This window comes from Watersipora subatra, chromosome 4, assembly GCF_963576615.1.
Source record: "Watersipora subatra chromosome 4, tzWatSuba1.1, whole genome shotgun sequence".
Lineage (NCBI taxonomy): Eukaryota > Metazoa > Bryozoa > Gymnolaemata > Cheilostomatida > Watersiporidae > Watersipora > Watersipora subatra.
In genome coordinates, this window is record NC_088711.1 from 55,995,663 (window position 1) to 56,009,660 (window position 13,998).

Here is a 13,998-nt window from a genome sequence, read left to right on the forward strand (position 1 = left end):
CAGTTACAGTAGACTCCTATAAGAGAGCAGTCTAATTGATAATTGATACCTTTTTATTGTTTATTGGTGACTACTGATTAGCTAGATATATAATAGTTGGGCCTATTTTAAAGCATTTTAATTTGACGCAGTTATAAAATTTGTCAAGTTTAACTATGCGCACATAGTATATATAAAACCATACTTTTTATTAGCATCTAATGAATAAACAAGTAGAAAAAAGGCTCACTTGAGGATTAAACTCTTACATGTATGTCTCATCAGATTCCGCACAAGTACCAGATTCCACAGATTTACCCGATTCAAATGAAGTCACTGATACATCGGAAACTGTTGGTTCAGAGACTAATGAAGGAAGGGAAAATAATTCTAACGAAGATGAGGATTCAGAGGATGATGATAAACAAGCGGGTGCGGCAAATTAATTTATTTCCATTTTCCCCAATTATTTCCCAACTCACTAGTGTATTTTTACCAACATACACTAGTGAGTTTGCAGAGCCGGCTTTTTCGAATATTATGAAAATGCAACCGACAAATGTCGCTAGACGGTCGTTAATTTCACCAATAAAAAATGTCATCAATAGTCTGCTCTAGAAACTGCTCTTTAGAGGCCATGATGGCATGTACAAAATTTCACTAAATATTCAATTGACTACGTTACAATAAACTAATAAAGCTCTCAACTGTAAACTAATCGAAGAAGATACATCAATTAACCATATTGGAAAAAGGAACCAAAAGCTCCTGTTTTTCAACTTATTGCTGAACGAGCAGAGTTTATATTTCAAACTTTACCTCGGATTTCAAGCAATAATTTAGTTTCAAATTTTGGTCGGGTTCCGAAAGGTTTGTATCCTAAATGTCTCATATTTCAAGGTACCACTCACTGTATTGTCATTACACCAACTTGTGTTATACAACTATGTCATTGCCACCCAAGGATCACCTAACTACACTTGGTTGATAGTCTTGTCGACAGCGCTGTATTTTACGGTTGTGATAAGAAAATCTGCTGTTGGTATCGTTATGGCGCGCCACGGGATTGGCGAAAGCAATGTTTTAAAGAGTTCATTGTTTCCATTATATTGTTGCACGAAAACCGAAACTAAGTAACCTAAGAATAAGGAAGAAATAAGTAAAAGTGCTTTGCTAACAATGCATCAATGAATCCAACCCGAAGGTCCAAATTGAACATGACTTAGTATCAGCTTTGAACTTTTTGCTTCTGATAGGGTGTCTCTTCTCGCGAATAATGTCTGCTGATGACGAAAACTCTGTTTCGCTCTCTAAGTGACCACTTTTTCGCTCTCTAAGTGACCACTTTTTGTACAATTTTAGTTAATATTCTCATAATTTGATTGGGAAATAATTAACTAAACTTTTCAGTTTTTTTGATAAATATTTTGGGAAATAAGACGACGTACATGTAGATACACTGTAACACACATGTAGATACACTGTAACACACATGTAGATATACTGTAACACACATGTAGATATACTGTAACACACATGTAGATATACTGTAACACACATGTAGATATACTGTAACACACATGTAGATATACTGTAACACACATGTTGATATACTGTAACACACATGTGGATATACTGTAACACACATGTAGATATACTGTAACACACATGTAGATACACTGTAATATACGTGTCATCTTTACAGATGCTGAATCTCCCTTATCCACTCATTTCCTTGCCTATTTCCTTGTTGCTATTGTGGTTGTGATTGTTGGCTATGTGCTCTACCACAATCGCAAAAAGGTAAGATCACTTTTGTCATCTCATTTAAATATTTAGTAGTCGTCTTCACTTGTTTTGAATGTTCATATAGTTTGGAATGAAAGGTACCATGAAAACTCTAATAGAGAGGAACTTTAATCATTTCTTTTTATTTCCTGATTTTTTATATTGTTTGCTTTTCTAAGCTTTCTTAATTGGTCATTTTCTTAAACTAAATGTACATGCTGCACACAACTTAGAGATGGTAAAAGGCTGAACTGAGCCCGTCAAGTTTATGTATGGCATCAAGGGATATGCAAAGCAATCTTTAGAGGGGAAGGCTTGTTATGCTTTATGCTTTTATGTAGAATCTTTTTACGCCACTGTTGTTTACTTTCATAGTGAAGGTTGGTATAGTTGAGGAAATCATTTTACATATGTTAGTTTTTTGTACTACAAGCATAGTGATTTGTACCCTTTGTTTATTTTGTCATAGTGGGAAGTTTAACCTAGTTATCTAGACTGCTGATTGGCTACAATGGTGACACTTGTCATGCCATGCCATCATATGAGTAAAAGTAGTGTCATTGAAAACTTCATAGGTAATGAGTATTTCAAATAAGACATGGTCAGGTATAAGTACAAGTGGTAGTAACTCCGCCTGACTATATATTTTATCAAAATAAACAGGACTTTGTTTATTGAAAGTTTTCTCAAACACATTCATAACATGATGTTCACGTCTTTGTTGCCAGTAACCAAACATGGATGATATACTTCTAGGTTCAAAATATTGTCAAGATTCAGAATATTCTATCAAATTATGTGTAGGAAGCACCCAAATCAGATTAGATGCAGTTTCTCGAACCAGTGTAATAAAAATGTTTGGATTGCATACCATCAGGTTTCATGAGATGGTTTCTTGTTTTTAAAATTTACACATACGTGTATACTGTAATTTCTTTTGTTTCCAATCTAGTGCTGTCGGCATTGTTGAATATGTAAAAAAGCAAATACAAAATGTATGTGGTGTCATCTTTACAGATTTTTGTCTTCAACCATTGAAAAAATGAAATGTTTAGAAATTAGCCTACATAATCATTCAAAATCATAATTTTACAGCTGTTTGGTTCACATATTTGAAATCAAGACAAAAAGAGGATTAATGTAATATCTCATTTATCGCTATTGACTAAATTCACAATGAGTATCAATGTTATGAACTCTTTCGCTACCATAAGCCGATGTATCGGCTTTCGCGGTAATACAAGCACAGACCGTAAGCCGATGTATCAGCTTATTAATAGGGTTTCACTTTTCTTTTCATTACAAAGCCCACACATTAGCTAGACCAATCAAACTTTGTCTCCAATGAAACAACCAATCACGAGCAACCAATCAACCTTGTTACCAATCACGAGCAACCAATAGCAAATCTTTTGGCTCACTGACATTGCAACTGGGCATGTCTCCAGGCATCAAGGTTTCATTACCACTGGACTCGGACATGTTCAGCGCATGACAATGATTTGTGAAATATGCGCAGCCTCTTCGTACATCCTCTTTGATCGTTAAAGGTTGACTTGACACTTTCTTGCAACCTTATTCGTCGAAATATTTTCACAAATATACTTCACGCATTCAATCAAACCATGTCTATTGTTCTTACGCGTCTGTTTTATCGTCATTGTAATGCTGTCACTTTTAGTAGTGATATCTTATAACTTACCATAAAAATTCATTTAATTTTTTAACCTTAACTCAAAGGAGTACATATCATTGTCTGATAATCAAGACGAGCCTGTTGGTCACCTGTGATAATCGAAAAGTGCTACAAAAATTATTTGCGAAGTATTGGGTCACTTGATCAGATTACGACTTGACGATTAGTTCAAGCCGAAACAAAACTGTAAAGTAGCGAGCATCTATATTTGATACGTGGTTTTCGGTAAAACCCGAAGTGTTTGTTATAAACTAGTGCTACGATAAGTTTTATATTGAGCTTTTTATCGGCCTTTCAATTCACGTGAGAACGTCATGTGACAAGACAATAACCAAACTGTCATGACTACGTCAGAGAAATAATAAGATTCCGATCTACGGCAGCTTTTCATTTTTGAGCTTTTAAGAGCTTGTAATCACATTTCCACATATTTGGCACTTACAACACATGAGCGTGAGACATGGTGAATCTTTTGATACCAAATAGAGTCAAACATGGATAACTCGAACTTCACGGGACCGAGTGAAAGTGTTCAAGTTATCAGAGCGTTCAAGTTATCAGAGCACTGTCACAAGTCCATGCATTTATTTATTTATTAGTAGATACATGCACATATACAAACTACATGTATAATAGAAATCAAAAGCATAATTGGCTTGTTTCAAATTAAATGCTTCTAATGTAAAGTTTAAAACTTTTTTTATCAAAAAGTATAGGAGAGTTTTTTATCACTTGAGATTGTTTTGTTGTTTGAGGTGATGTTATTGCCGGGACGTTTTTTAGATTAAAATTGGCAAAACTTGATCGTTGTTGAAATGCTCAGAAGAAAAGACATCTTTTTCTTTTGAGCGTTTTAACCGAGATCAATTTTGCCGATTTTTTTAAGTTTATGTGAAGGTCACCTTACTTTTCCATGCTTTCGAAAGGCGATTGCTAAGCGGATGTTTGGTAAAAATCAAAATTCACCAAACCTTTAGAAAAGTCGTTGACAAAAATATTTTGCCGACGGTGGTAATAACGACGCTTATGAATTACGAAAAGTTGAGGTTTACGTCTATGACTTGGAATTAAGTGATTTTCTAAAGCGATAACAACCGTTTCGGTAGCCGTTAGGCAAAAAACTGTTCGAGTTAACAGAGTTGAGGTCGAGTTATCTATAGCAATTTATCCTTACGTGGGAACGGACCAAAGAAACCGTTTGAGTTAACCATGTGTTCGAGCTATCCGTTGGCGAGTTATCCATGGTTGACTGTAGCTGTAATGTGAATTTTGTTGCAAGTCAACCTTTAAAGGATTGCTTCATATCCTAATGGAAAGGAGAATTATTATTAAATAGTTATCTGGAAAAATGGAAACTAGAGGAGGGTTTAGGATGTTTAGTGCTTCTATTCACTGACAGCGTGTATTGTTGTACAGTTTATAGGTCTTGTTGTGGAAGGAAGTGAAACAAGAAAAAGGCGGGGTAACCTTGGCGGCAGCCATGATTATAAGAGGTTGGAAGGAGATGTGCCTGCCTCTCTATCAAAGGGCTCGGGAAAAACTTATATATTCTAAAGTTGTGTTGCTATTATCAGTGGAATAGCTCTATGAATAACTTGATGCAATTTGAGCCTATTATACATTCCCTCCCTGTAGGCTAACTAATTTATATAATATACCTATATATAAGTTATAAAACTATTCACTTTTAGTTGTCCCCAGTAATATTGTTAAATATTGGCAATTTTTTCGTGCTACTCGCTTGTATTACTTTTTATCAAATGTAAGTTTTAATAACTTACATGATAGCATTTCAATCTACATTTAGTTTATGCATTCAAGTATTTCTATTTCAAGAACATTTAATGTTAGACGTGTCTTTTGCTTATCCAAACCGTTCTGCATAATCAATCATCTGATCTAACAATCTTTACTATAATAAAACCTGTCTGTCTATCTGTCTGTAGCCACTCTTCGAGACCAGAAAAAGGTTTGCTTTTAACAGGTTTTAAATTTATGACTTTCAGCTTGGTATACCGACACTACCATTTGAGTCAGTCGACTGCCTTGCCACATCAATGTGCAGTTAGTTATATACCTGATGGTTTCTCACGGCACACTAAACTGCCAGGGTACTAGTCGGTCAGAAGCGCCGTTTTAAGATTGAAAAAAAAAGATTCTACTGTACAGAATTCAAACCCAGGATAATAGGCTTCATCACCTAGCTATTGACTACCTGCGCTATTTGTTCACATTAATTTGATCAAAATAGTTCATTCATAATTAATAATAGTTCACAATAATCACATCTAAAACCACAAATTTAGTGGTTTTAGATTTATTGTGCGCATACTTATTCTCTGTGCTTTATTAATACACCTGGTGATCTCACACAACTCACTAGACTGCAAGAAGACTTGTCCGTTTGCCTGTCCTAAGCTTCGATTGACGCTTCAGAAAAATATTGCTTCATACAGGATTTGAACTCGCAACATTCAACATAGCCACCCATCTCAAGTGTTACAATTTGTACCAATGATTTACCTTCCAGGGTTTTTGAATAGTTGCGCACATAGTTATTCTATGAGCTTTATCGGCACATCTGACAACTTTTCATGGCACTCAAGGCTGTCAGGGCAGCAGTCGTCATAATAATGCATGTATGTAAGAATACATATATACTAGCTGTGTTGCCCGGTTATTAAAAATCAGCTTACAAACAATGAGGGTTGCCTGTCACTTGCTATTAGCCTGGCACATTGCTAATGCATAATTTAAGCGTTTTAATAAAAGCTACCCTCTCTGTGGCATTACGCAATCATCCTGCTTTGTACGCAAAGCCGTTGTATGTTTGCTTCCAAATAGCGACATACATGTATATCGCCCATTGAATTGATCAAGTTCTTGTGGCTAGGCTGGCAGGGCAGCCGACTGGTGGACCTGACGGTCCCCGAGATCAAATCTTCTGCGATACAGAATTGTTATCTTAAGATTTCAATAGCTATAGCTGGGCATACCAAAAACAGATGACAAACTGAGAAATATATAGATTCTTAGACAAGAGCTTTTTGAGTCTGCATGGTTCAAATTCAAGGTCTGAATCAAACTGTCGAGCAAGCTGCAGTCACAAACGCTGCAATATGAAGACTTGCGCTGAATTTTTTTAGCATAAAATTTAATTAAAGTAATAAATAAAAATATGTACATATATCGACATAAGTATTATATGTGTAATTTATGTAAATATCAAGTTAAGATTGCTTCAAACTATGCTTGATTATTTCTCAAATAAGTTTCAATTATATATATATATATATATATATATATACCATTCGACAAAAGGTACTGTTTCGGCTATTAAAGGCTCATCAGTGCAGCTTAGAGTGGGCAAGGGAAATAAATCCCATTGCCAGATTAAATAAATCTCAAGTTAAGATTGTTTCAAACTTTGTATAATTATCTCTCAATTGCATTCTAGTTAAATATATATATATATAATTGAAATGTGTTTGAGAGATAACTAAACATAGTTTGAAACAATTTGACATGCGGCAGCATTAGTTGCAAACCCATTCAGTTTGTATTTGATATCAAGTAGTATCGATGTAGGTATGTATTAGAGCATTGAGAAATTGACGTATAGTGTATATATTTTTGGTCAAGAATGATGAACTTATGCACTGAACATCTCATTTTCTGCAGCATATCTTCATTTCAATACTGACAATTCGATGCTGTGCCATGTCAAGGTCAAATATTTATACTTATATCTTTCAGAGTCATAGATCTGATAAAATATATGCAGGTAGTTATTACAGCACTCAGGCTATAGTTGCAGTATACTAATCTTATGAGAGGTTGTAATAGACGATTAAAAAGTTAGGTTAAGAAATGGGATAGAGTCAATGTAGTTAACCTTCGATGAGCATTACAGCAAGGATGTAATGTGTGACCACAGAAACAATGAGAAAGCATTGGCTTGTGTCAAGGTTAGTAGGAAAATGAGAGTAAGTGGTTGGTATCAGAAAATCAATAACTTCTTGACTGACTCCTAGCAAGTGAGAGCGTCTCAGTTAGGTGAAGTTGATAGTGTGACTGTGAAGTTGTGATACCATAACAAAGGCGATTGGCTAGAATAAATTTAGCTTTACATTAGCTGGTCTTTGCATTCTAACCATGAGTTGTATTCATTCATTGTATAAAATATTTTGGTTTGTTGATTGTTTTACCACTTAATGTAAAATGGTAGTAACATTGCATACCTACGCAAGAGGTAGTTATGGAGCATGCATTATGTCGTAAACTTACCAAATAATGCAGGCTAAGTAACTACCTTTTACCTTTGTTTCTCTGCAATCTTTCATGATTTAGGTTGAGAAGACAACACCGCTGCTATCATCTGAAAACGTGCATATTTAATTAGCACACCTTCACGGTCAGTTGCAAATACTTAGGGGGACACTTAGCAGTACATATGATTTTCCATCACATATATTTTCAAAAGCGATGGAACATCAATGATTAATTTTCAGCTTGGTTATTTCATAATAGTTGTTGAAGCGAGAAAGAAAGTAATAATGTAAGTGTTTGAGCTGTCAACTACCTGAAGGCAAAAAATCTTACAACAATCCAACGTAGAGGGCTAATGAGCTAAATATCTTAGATGTTACTTTTTAGCATTTATGCGTTCCTCGTGGAAAATAAGATACAAATGTATTGAAAAACAGTATGTGTGACAGGTCGTATCATTTTCAATACAAATGAGGCATTTCATATAGTGCACGTTGGGCTCCCAAAGGGAAACTTGTCTATGTGGCTAGCACTTGTGAAGCCAAGTCATTTCTAACATTTATGAAAATGTAACATTTGTAGCGTACGGTTGCTATGACTTTCCTAAACATCATCAAATACTACTGTTTAAAATCTAATCCATCATCTTTGAAGACAAGTTTGCCAGTTTTTTGTGTTGACTATATTGACCATCACCACCTTCTATAGAAAGCTGTATCTCAGGTTAAATTGCTTTGATTTCAATTCCCAAAACAGTTTTGAAAAGCTGAAAAAAATTTCTTTGCAGAAAGATAAAAAACAATTTTGTGATCCGACCTCATTTGTATTAAAATTGATATGACCTGATAAAAATAAAATACAAACGTATTGAGATGCAGTATATCATGAGCCACTCTCCAGTTTCAAATAGCCAGCCTCTGTAAACTACGATGAAGAAATTCTTGATGTTCTACCTGTAACCTGTGGCAGAGATACCTATGTAGTTAAGAGTTGAACTAAAACACCATTCATAAATCATAGAAAATTAAATTGTCTTTTTTAATTACAAAATCAAAAGTTCAACCAAGATTACAGTTGTGTAATTGTCAAAATTGACAAAGTTTTGTTAAGCAGAATCAAAACAAAGCCTAGAGTAATGTCAATGACAAGAAGACGAGGATCTTTTTTGAGAATTATTTAAAATAGTACTTGAAGGTCTTCACTCTTATAAGAATACAATATCAGCTATCTTTTACAAGAAGGTTTTCAATTTTAGAATTGTTTACATACTATTCACCACACGATCTGCTTACAATTATATTATACTAGATGAATGTCCTGTGTTGTATGGGTAATAAAACAGCTTATAAACATTACCTTACCTAATGCAGTACTTACTTTTACACTACATTACCTGCAACTGTTTATAAGCTGTTTTATTACTCCAGCAACGCCAAGCATTCAGCAGTGAGGCCAGCTAGCAGTTGTTACAAGGTACACAACATTGTTATGCGTATTTTAACCGACGTAATGAATATGTTCATCCTTATTCAATCGCATTGCTCAGTTTGACGAACATCCTTATGGAAAGGTTTGCTGTTTATAAATTTGTGGGTTCCGAGATCAAAACCAGTGCCCCACGAATGTTTTGTTGATAGATCGTTATAGCTGGATAAACACCGGCATACAATATCGGCGTCGTCTGTCACTGTATTGTGATTTATATAACAATACAGAGACAGACGACAAATTTTGGTATTTATATATACAGATTGGTTCAACCCACCATATTTAATAGCAATCATATTATAGCAATGTAGTTGTATACGACTGTCGACCTAAAGGAAATTGGTTTCCGGCCTCAACAATTATCAATGTAAAACCTGCAATTTACACACAATAAAAGAAGTTAGCATTCATAAAAAGTTCTTCATCAGGTGCTTGTTATTTCCATTAACTCTACTGCGACATTATTGACTTTCAACATCAAAGAAAGTCACTTTAGATGTTCATAGACACGACATATTTTAGGAATTCATGTTCTAGGTTTTGCTTTTTATCTTTGAGATTAGCTTGTCATTGTTCAGACTAGGACAGAAAGACATGAAGTGGCATACTTGTCAACTCTCACGCATTGGGCGTGAGGCTCACGCAATCACTCCAAAGAAAAAATTTAAATGCGTGAGATTTTTGCCCCACTTTCCACAATTTTATATATAGGCCTACTATCATTGATACATCAATTGCCCCAAAACCAAATCTCACGCATTGCCCCACTCTTGGATTGGCAGGCCTGTGAAGTGGTGCTAGATGGTTCTGGAGAAACAACGTAGAGAGTGATTCTAGATACATAGCTCTGCCTGGCCGGTTGTTATTGGTTGTTCCTTCCAGCCAGATCCAGAAGTAACCTAAACCTGAGTAGCAAAATTAGTGGCTTGAAATAGTATTCTTTTTGAAGGCAGAAAAGGCCACTTCAAAGAGAAGTTAATTCGGCAAGGCTGTTTTCAGGAAGGAAAAGCTTTGCTGTTTTTTTGTTACAGTTACTTGCATGTTGCATAAACATACATGTAGTTATTTTAATCCTTTAGTGTAATCTGTACTGTGGTGAATGCATGGAGCAGCTGTTTGTCATATTTTAGAATTACATTGTTGATCTTACCAATGATATACGGCCTCCATGGGGTCGTATATCATTGATCTTACTACATGTAATTACAAACATCTGCTCCGGACGATTTGTATGTGCACACAACTCTCTTTTGATAGTTTTTGTTTTGCCGAGAGTTGATGAGAGCCTTTTCGGCGCTATCGTGAAATAAGCCGCAAAGTATATATATGCAGGTAAGCAATCGTCAGTACTTTTCTGAGTCAAATCATCATGCAATGGGTCTAATTTTGGGCACGTATCGAAAACCGAGCTTTTAACTGATGCACTCACGTTTGGGGTTGACAGCATTTCAATCGTGTAACAGTGGTTTGGGAGCAAATCGAAAATATCTAATTTGTTATTTAAAAGGCAAGCAAGTTGCACTAGATGTAACGATACAGCGCTAACGAAGCTGTCGACCGCAGCTTTGTAGTCAATCGGGTATGGATTAAATTGGCTAACACACATAACCTTGAAGGCACACCTAACCAAATTAAGATCGCGAATCAAAACCTATCATACAGTATAGAATGATCAACTTTTATATTATCATTGATAAACGTCGGATCTAAGAAGATTTGGATATTACCGCTTGCCTTTGTTTATCATTAAGTACGAGCGTTTAGTTTCAGGGTACATCGCGAAGATTGAATATAACCTGTTTGTTTTATAAATTGGTTCGCGTATGTGAATTCGAATGTACACTGCTTGCTCAGTCATTAGGCAACACGTAAAAGATTAACTCCGCAAGCCCAACACAACACAGGAGTAACTATCATGTACACACAAGTAGCTATCATTCATCGTGGAAGCCGCTGGCAGCTTTGTATTCACGCATCCAGTAAAACTAGCTTTAAAAATATACCAGTTGGTTGCCACGTTAGTTATTCGAATCTTTTAAGCTATTTCAATATCATAAAGATTGAAACTTTTCAAATCTCTTTAGTCCGTATCTCTTTAGTCTTAATTTTTCTTTTTCTTTCCTGGCTCGAAATGACAGATGAATTTGTTGGTATACAATTATCGTTGTAGAAACTCTAGAACTATTGCATACTAATTGACTATAAAGTTTTAACTTTTTGCATGCATGCATAGCCAATTTTATGAAAGTACAAGTTCTTTTGAGGGGAGGTAGCTTCGTGATGGCTTAGTCAGTATAGGCAGCAACTCTTTCATAAATCAGACCAATATGTATTCAGCTGGTCCAAATTCATAAAACAGCAATGGCTAATTAAAAAATTAGTTTGAAAAATCTTCTCATAGCTGTTATTCAATTACATCCAGGTTTTGGGTATGCATCTTGTAGATGTACTAATAATAATTGATTTTTCATTTAACGTGCAGTTTTAAAAGTTAGTGTAACTGCAGCGATAAAAAAATATATACGGTTGTACTAAAATTACAAACTTTACTTTGCATCATTGTAGCAGCAACCTATCTTTTTGTCATGACTAACAGAGCGTACTGCAAAATGTGCTTCTGTAACACAATTGAGTGAAAGTAATAGGAAAGAGCCATGAATAACCCAGTTTTAGGCACTCAAAGTAAAGCCTCGTGTCTAATACTGTTAGAATACAGCTCACCAGAAGCAACTAAATTATGTTTTGGCTACTAGCAGCAGCTTTAGAGCTGTAAACTACATCTGACAAAATGAGTTATTGAGCAGTCAGTTGTACTTTGTATCCTCTTGAAAATGCATAATGCTACACTGAGTGAGAATGTTATAAAGATTTGGAGGATGTATAAAAAATGGCAGCAGAATCATCTTGTTTTCAAAGTAATTGATATTTGGTTACGCTACAAAATATTTTAACTAGGTTACAGTATTAGAATAACTATTCATTTTTTCATTTTGTTACAAACATGTGAGTTGAATGTTTTCATTCAAATCAGTTTTAAATATAAGATTCTATTATCACATATTAAACATTTAAAAATTAGTCAATCTTAAGGAGCATGGTTACATAATTTTAAGAGTATTTCATAGCATTAGAACTAGTATTAGTATCCTTAGAGACTGGGATTTATGAGCTGCCTACACGAAGTAATAGCATAGTTATTTTCAAACATTAAAAAATATTTCCATGACTTTTTCTCTAAAACATGCACAGATTAATTCATCAAGGTGAAAAATTGTACACTACTCCCTCAATTTTCGCAGTTGGTTTGAATCGGAGCCTCCCATGAAAAGTGAAAATCCGTGAAATAAAAACTAATGAACTCTTATTTAATAAAATCACTGTTTCATTAATCGTAAGCATTTTCCTACTCTTTTAGGTTCATTAGACAATGTTAAGGGTTGCGAGCAAGACAAAATGAGGGTGTTACAAGCACTTTACAATTGTACTTTCACAATTGTACTTTCACAACATGTAAAAGTAAAACAGCGAACAGCAGCGACTGTATCACAATGATCCTCGTGGAGGGATCTCATTGAGCCAGAGCATGAAAGAGATTTATTCATGTTAGTTTTTTTACATTTTCTACTCTCACGAAGTACCTAGGCCATGATGTAATGAAGGATTATTGTTGCCACTTACCAAAACTTGAAACTGTATTTTGTATTGACCAGAAAACTCACCGAAAGAGACGAAACAGTCTGACGATGTCCTAATGATTCTTTGCTTCCAACTTCGTTGATTTGCGACTTTAGACGATGAAGAGAGTTAACAAGGAGCACATAGCTGAAGTGCTTGAAGCTTACTTTGATAAGCGAAACTTCACTGTAAGTCTCGCCAATCACCAACTTACTGAAAGTGATCATTTTCTTGTACTATTACTATCATAAACTAGCCCTGATATACCTGAATTCGTTACCATTAGTCTTCTTTGGTTGTTATCTACCCCGTCTGGTTTCAACCCGGTTGTAGAAAGGTAGTACTGCCTCCGCAGTTAAACCGGTCGATTTGGCAACGAGTGCAGTACAGATGGCTGCTTCCTTAGAGACGAGCCTTATTGGCAGCATCAACTGCGCTTCAGTGACCAACGGTGATAGCGGCACAGAGGCTGAGGTGCAGTTCAGCAGGTAATAATGGTCGTATAATATGCCCTTAGAAGTTCCGATGTATTTGTTTTCTTGGAAAGTTCTACCGAAATATTGTGAGTTAAAAGCATTTTGATTTAGTTTGAATTATTGTAAACAAAATAGATACGATAAGTGTGGTTGAAGGTGATGTCATATGTTAAACCATAGAGGTAAATCATATCTAACGTTGTTGGGATTTCGCATGCAGTCTTTGGTAATTTGTAGACTGGTGTTGTTTGTGAAAGCAGCGAGTGAAAAGCACAAGTCAGCCCTGATGAACACGCTATTCCCCATATTTATATCTATATATGTGGACATGCTGGTGGGCGGACTCAAACAAATAGGTATATGTTTTTGGTAGAATGCTGCACGTGTATCCATGGCAATGAATTAGATGAATAAGTCTAATTGTACAAGTTACTATTTCAGTGTTAGTTTATTCATCTAGTATTATGTGCTAGGTATTTTTATTGGTGTAGTGCTTAATTCTCAAGCTAGTTATCCATAATGGATAGTAGTTATTTACCGTTAGTATCGGCTAGCTTTCTGGTTTTTCAGTTTTAAAAATTGTCTTTTCAAATTTCTTTGTTTAAAGATGAACTTGAACAGAAGTTT

General features: G+C 35.2%; 2 protein-coding genes across 5 annotated transcripts in view; both read left to right on the forward strand.

Moving 5' to 3' along the window:
- The window catches only part of LOC137393062 (platelet endothelial aggregation receptor 1-like), a 117,813-nt gene extending 112,415 nt beyond the window's left edge, over positions 1-5,398 (forward strand). For all 3 annotated transcript variants that reach the window (XM_068079453.1, XM_068079454.1, XM_068079455.1), the window contains 3 exons: positions 265-411; positions 1,685-1,782; positions 4,880-5,398. In XM_068079453.1, the coding sequence (XP_067935554.1) occupies positions 265-411; positions 1,685-1,782; positions 4,880-5,017 (383 nt within the window). In that variant the 3' untranslated portion in view covers positions 5,018-5,398. The remainder of the gene's footprint in view (positions 1-264; positions 412-1,684; positions 1,783-4,879) is intronic.
- A 5,254-nt stretch (positions 5,399-10,652) lies between these two features.
- The window catches only part of LOC137394607 (TAF5-like RNA polymerase II p300/CBP-associated factor-associated factor 65 kDa subunit 5L), a 28,207-nt gene continuing 24,861 nt past the window's right edge, over positions 10,653-13,998 (forward strand). The window contains exons 1-4 of one of the 2 annotated variants that reach the window (XM_068081344.1): positions 10,653-10,799; positions 12,931-13,087; positions 13,233-13,383; positions 13,609-13,727. In XM_068081344.1, the coding sequence (XP_067937445.1) occupies positions 13,015-13,087; positions 13,233-13,383; positions 13,609-13,727 (343 nt within the window). In that variant the 5' untranslated portion in view covers positions 10,653-10,799; positions 12,931-13,014. Of the gene's footprint in view, positions 10,800-12,930; positions 13,088-13,228; positions 13,384-13,608; positions 13,728-13,998 lie in introns of both variants that reach the window. The other variant, XM_068081343.1, reaches the window with a different exon arrangement.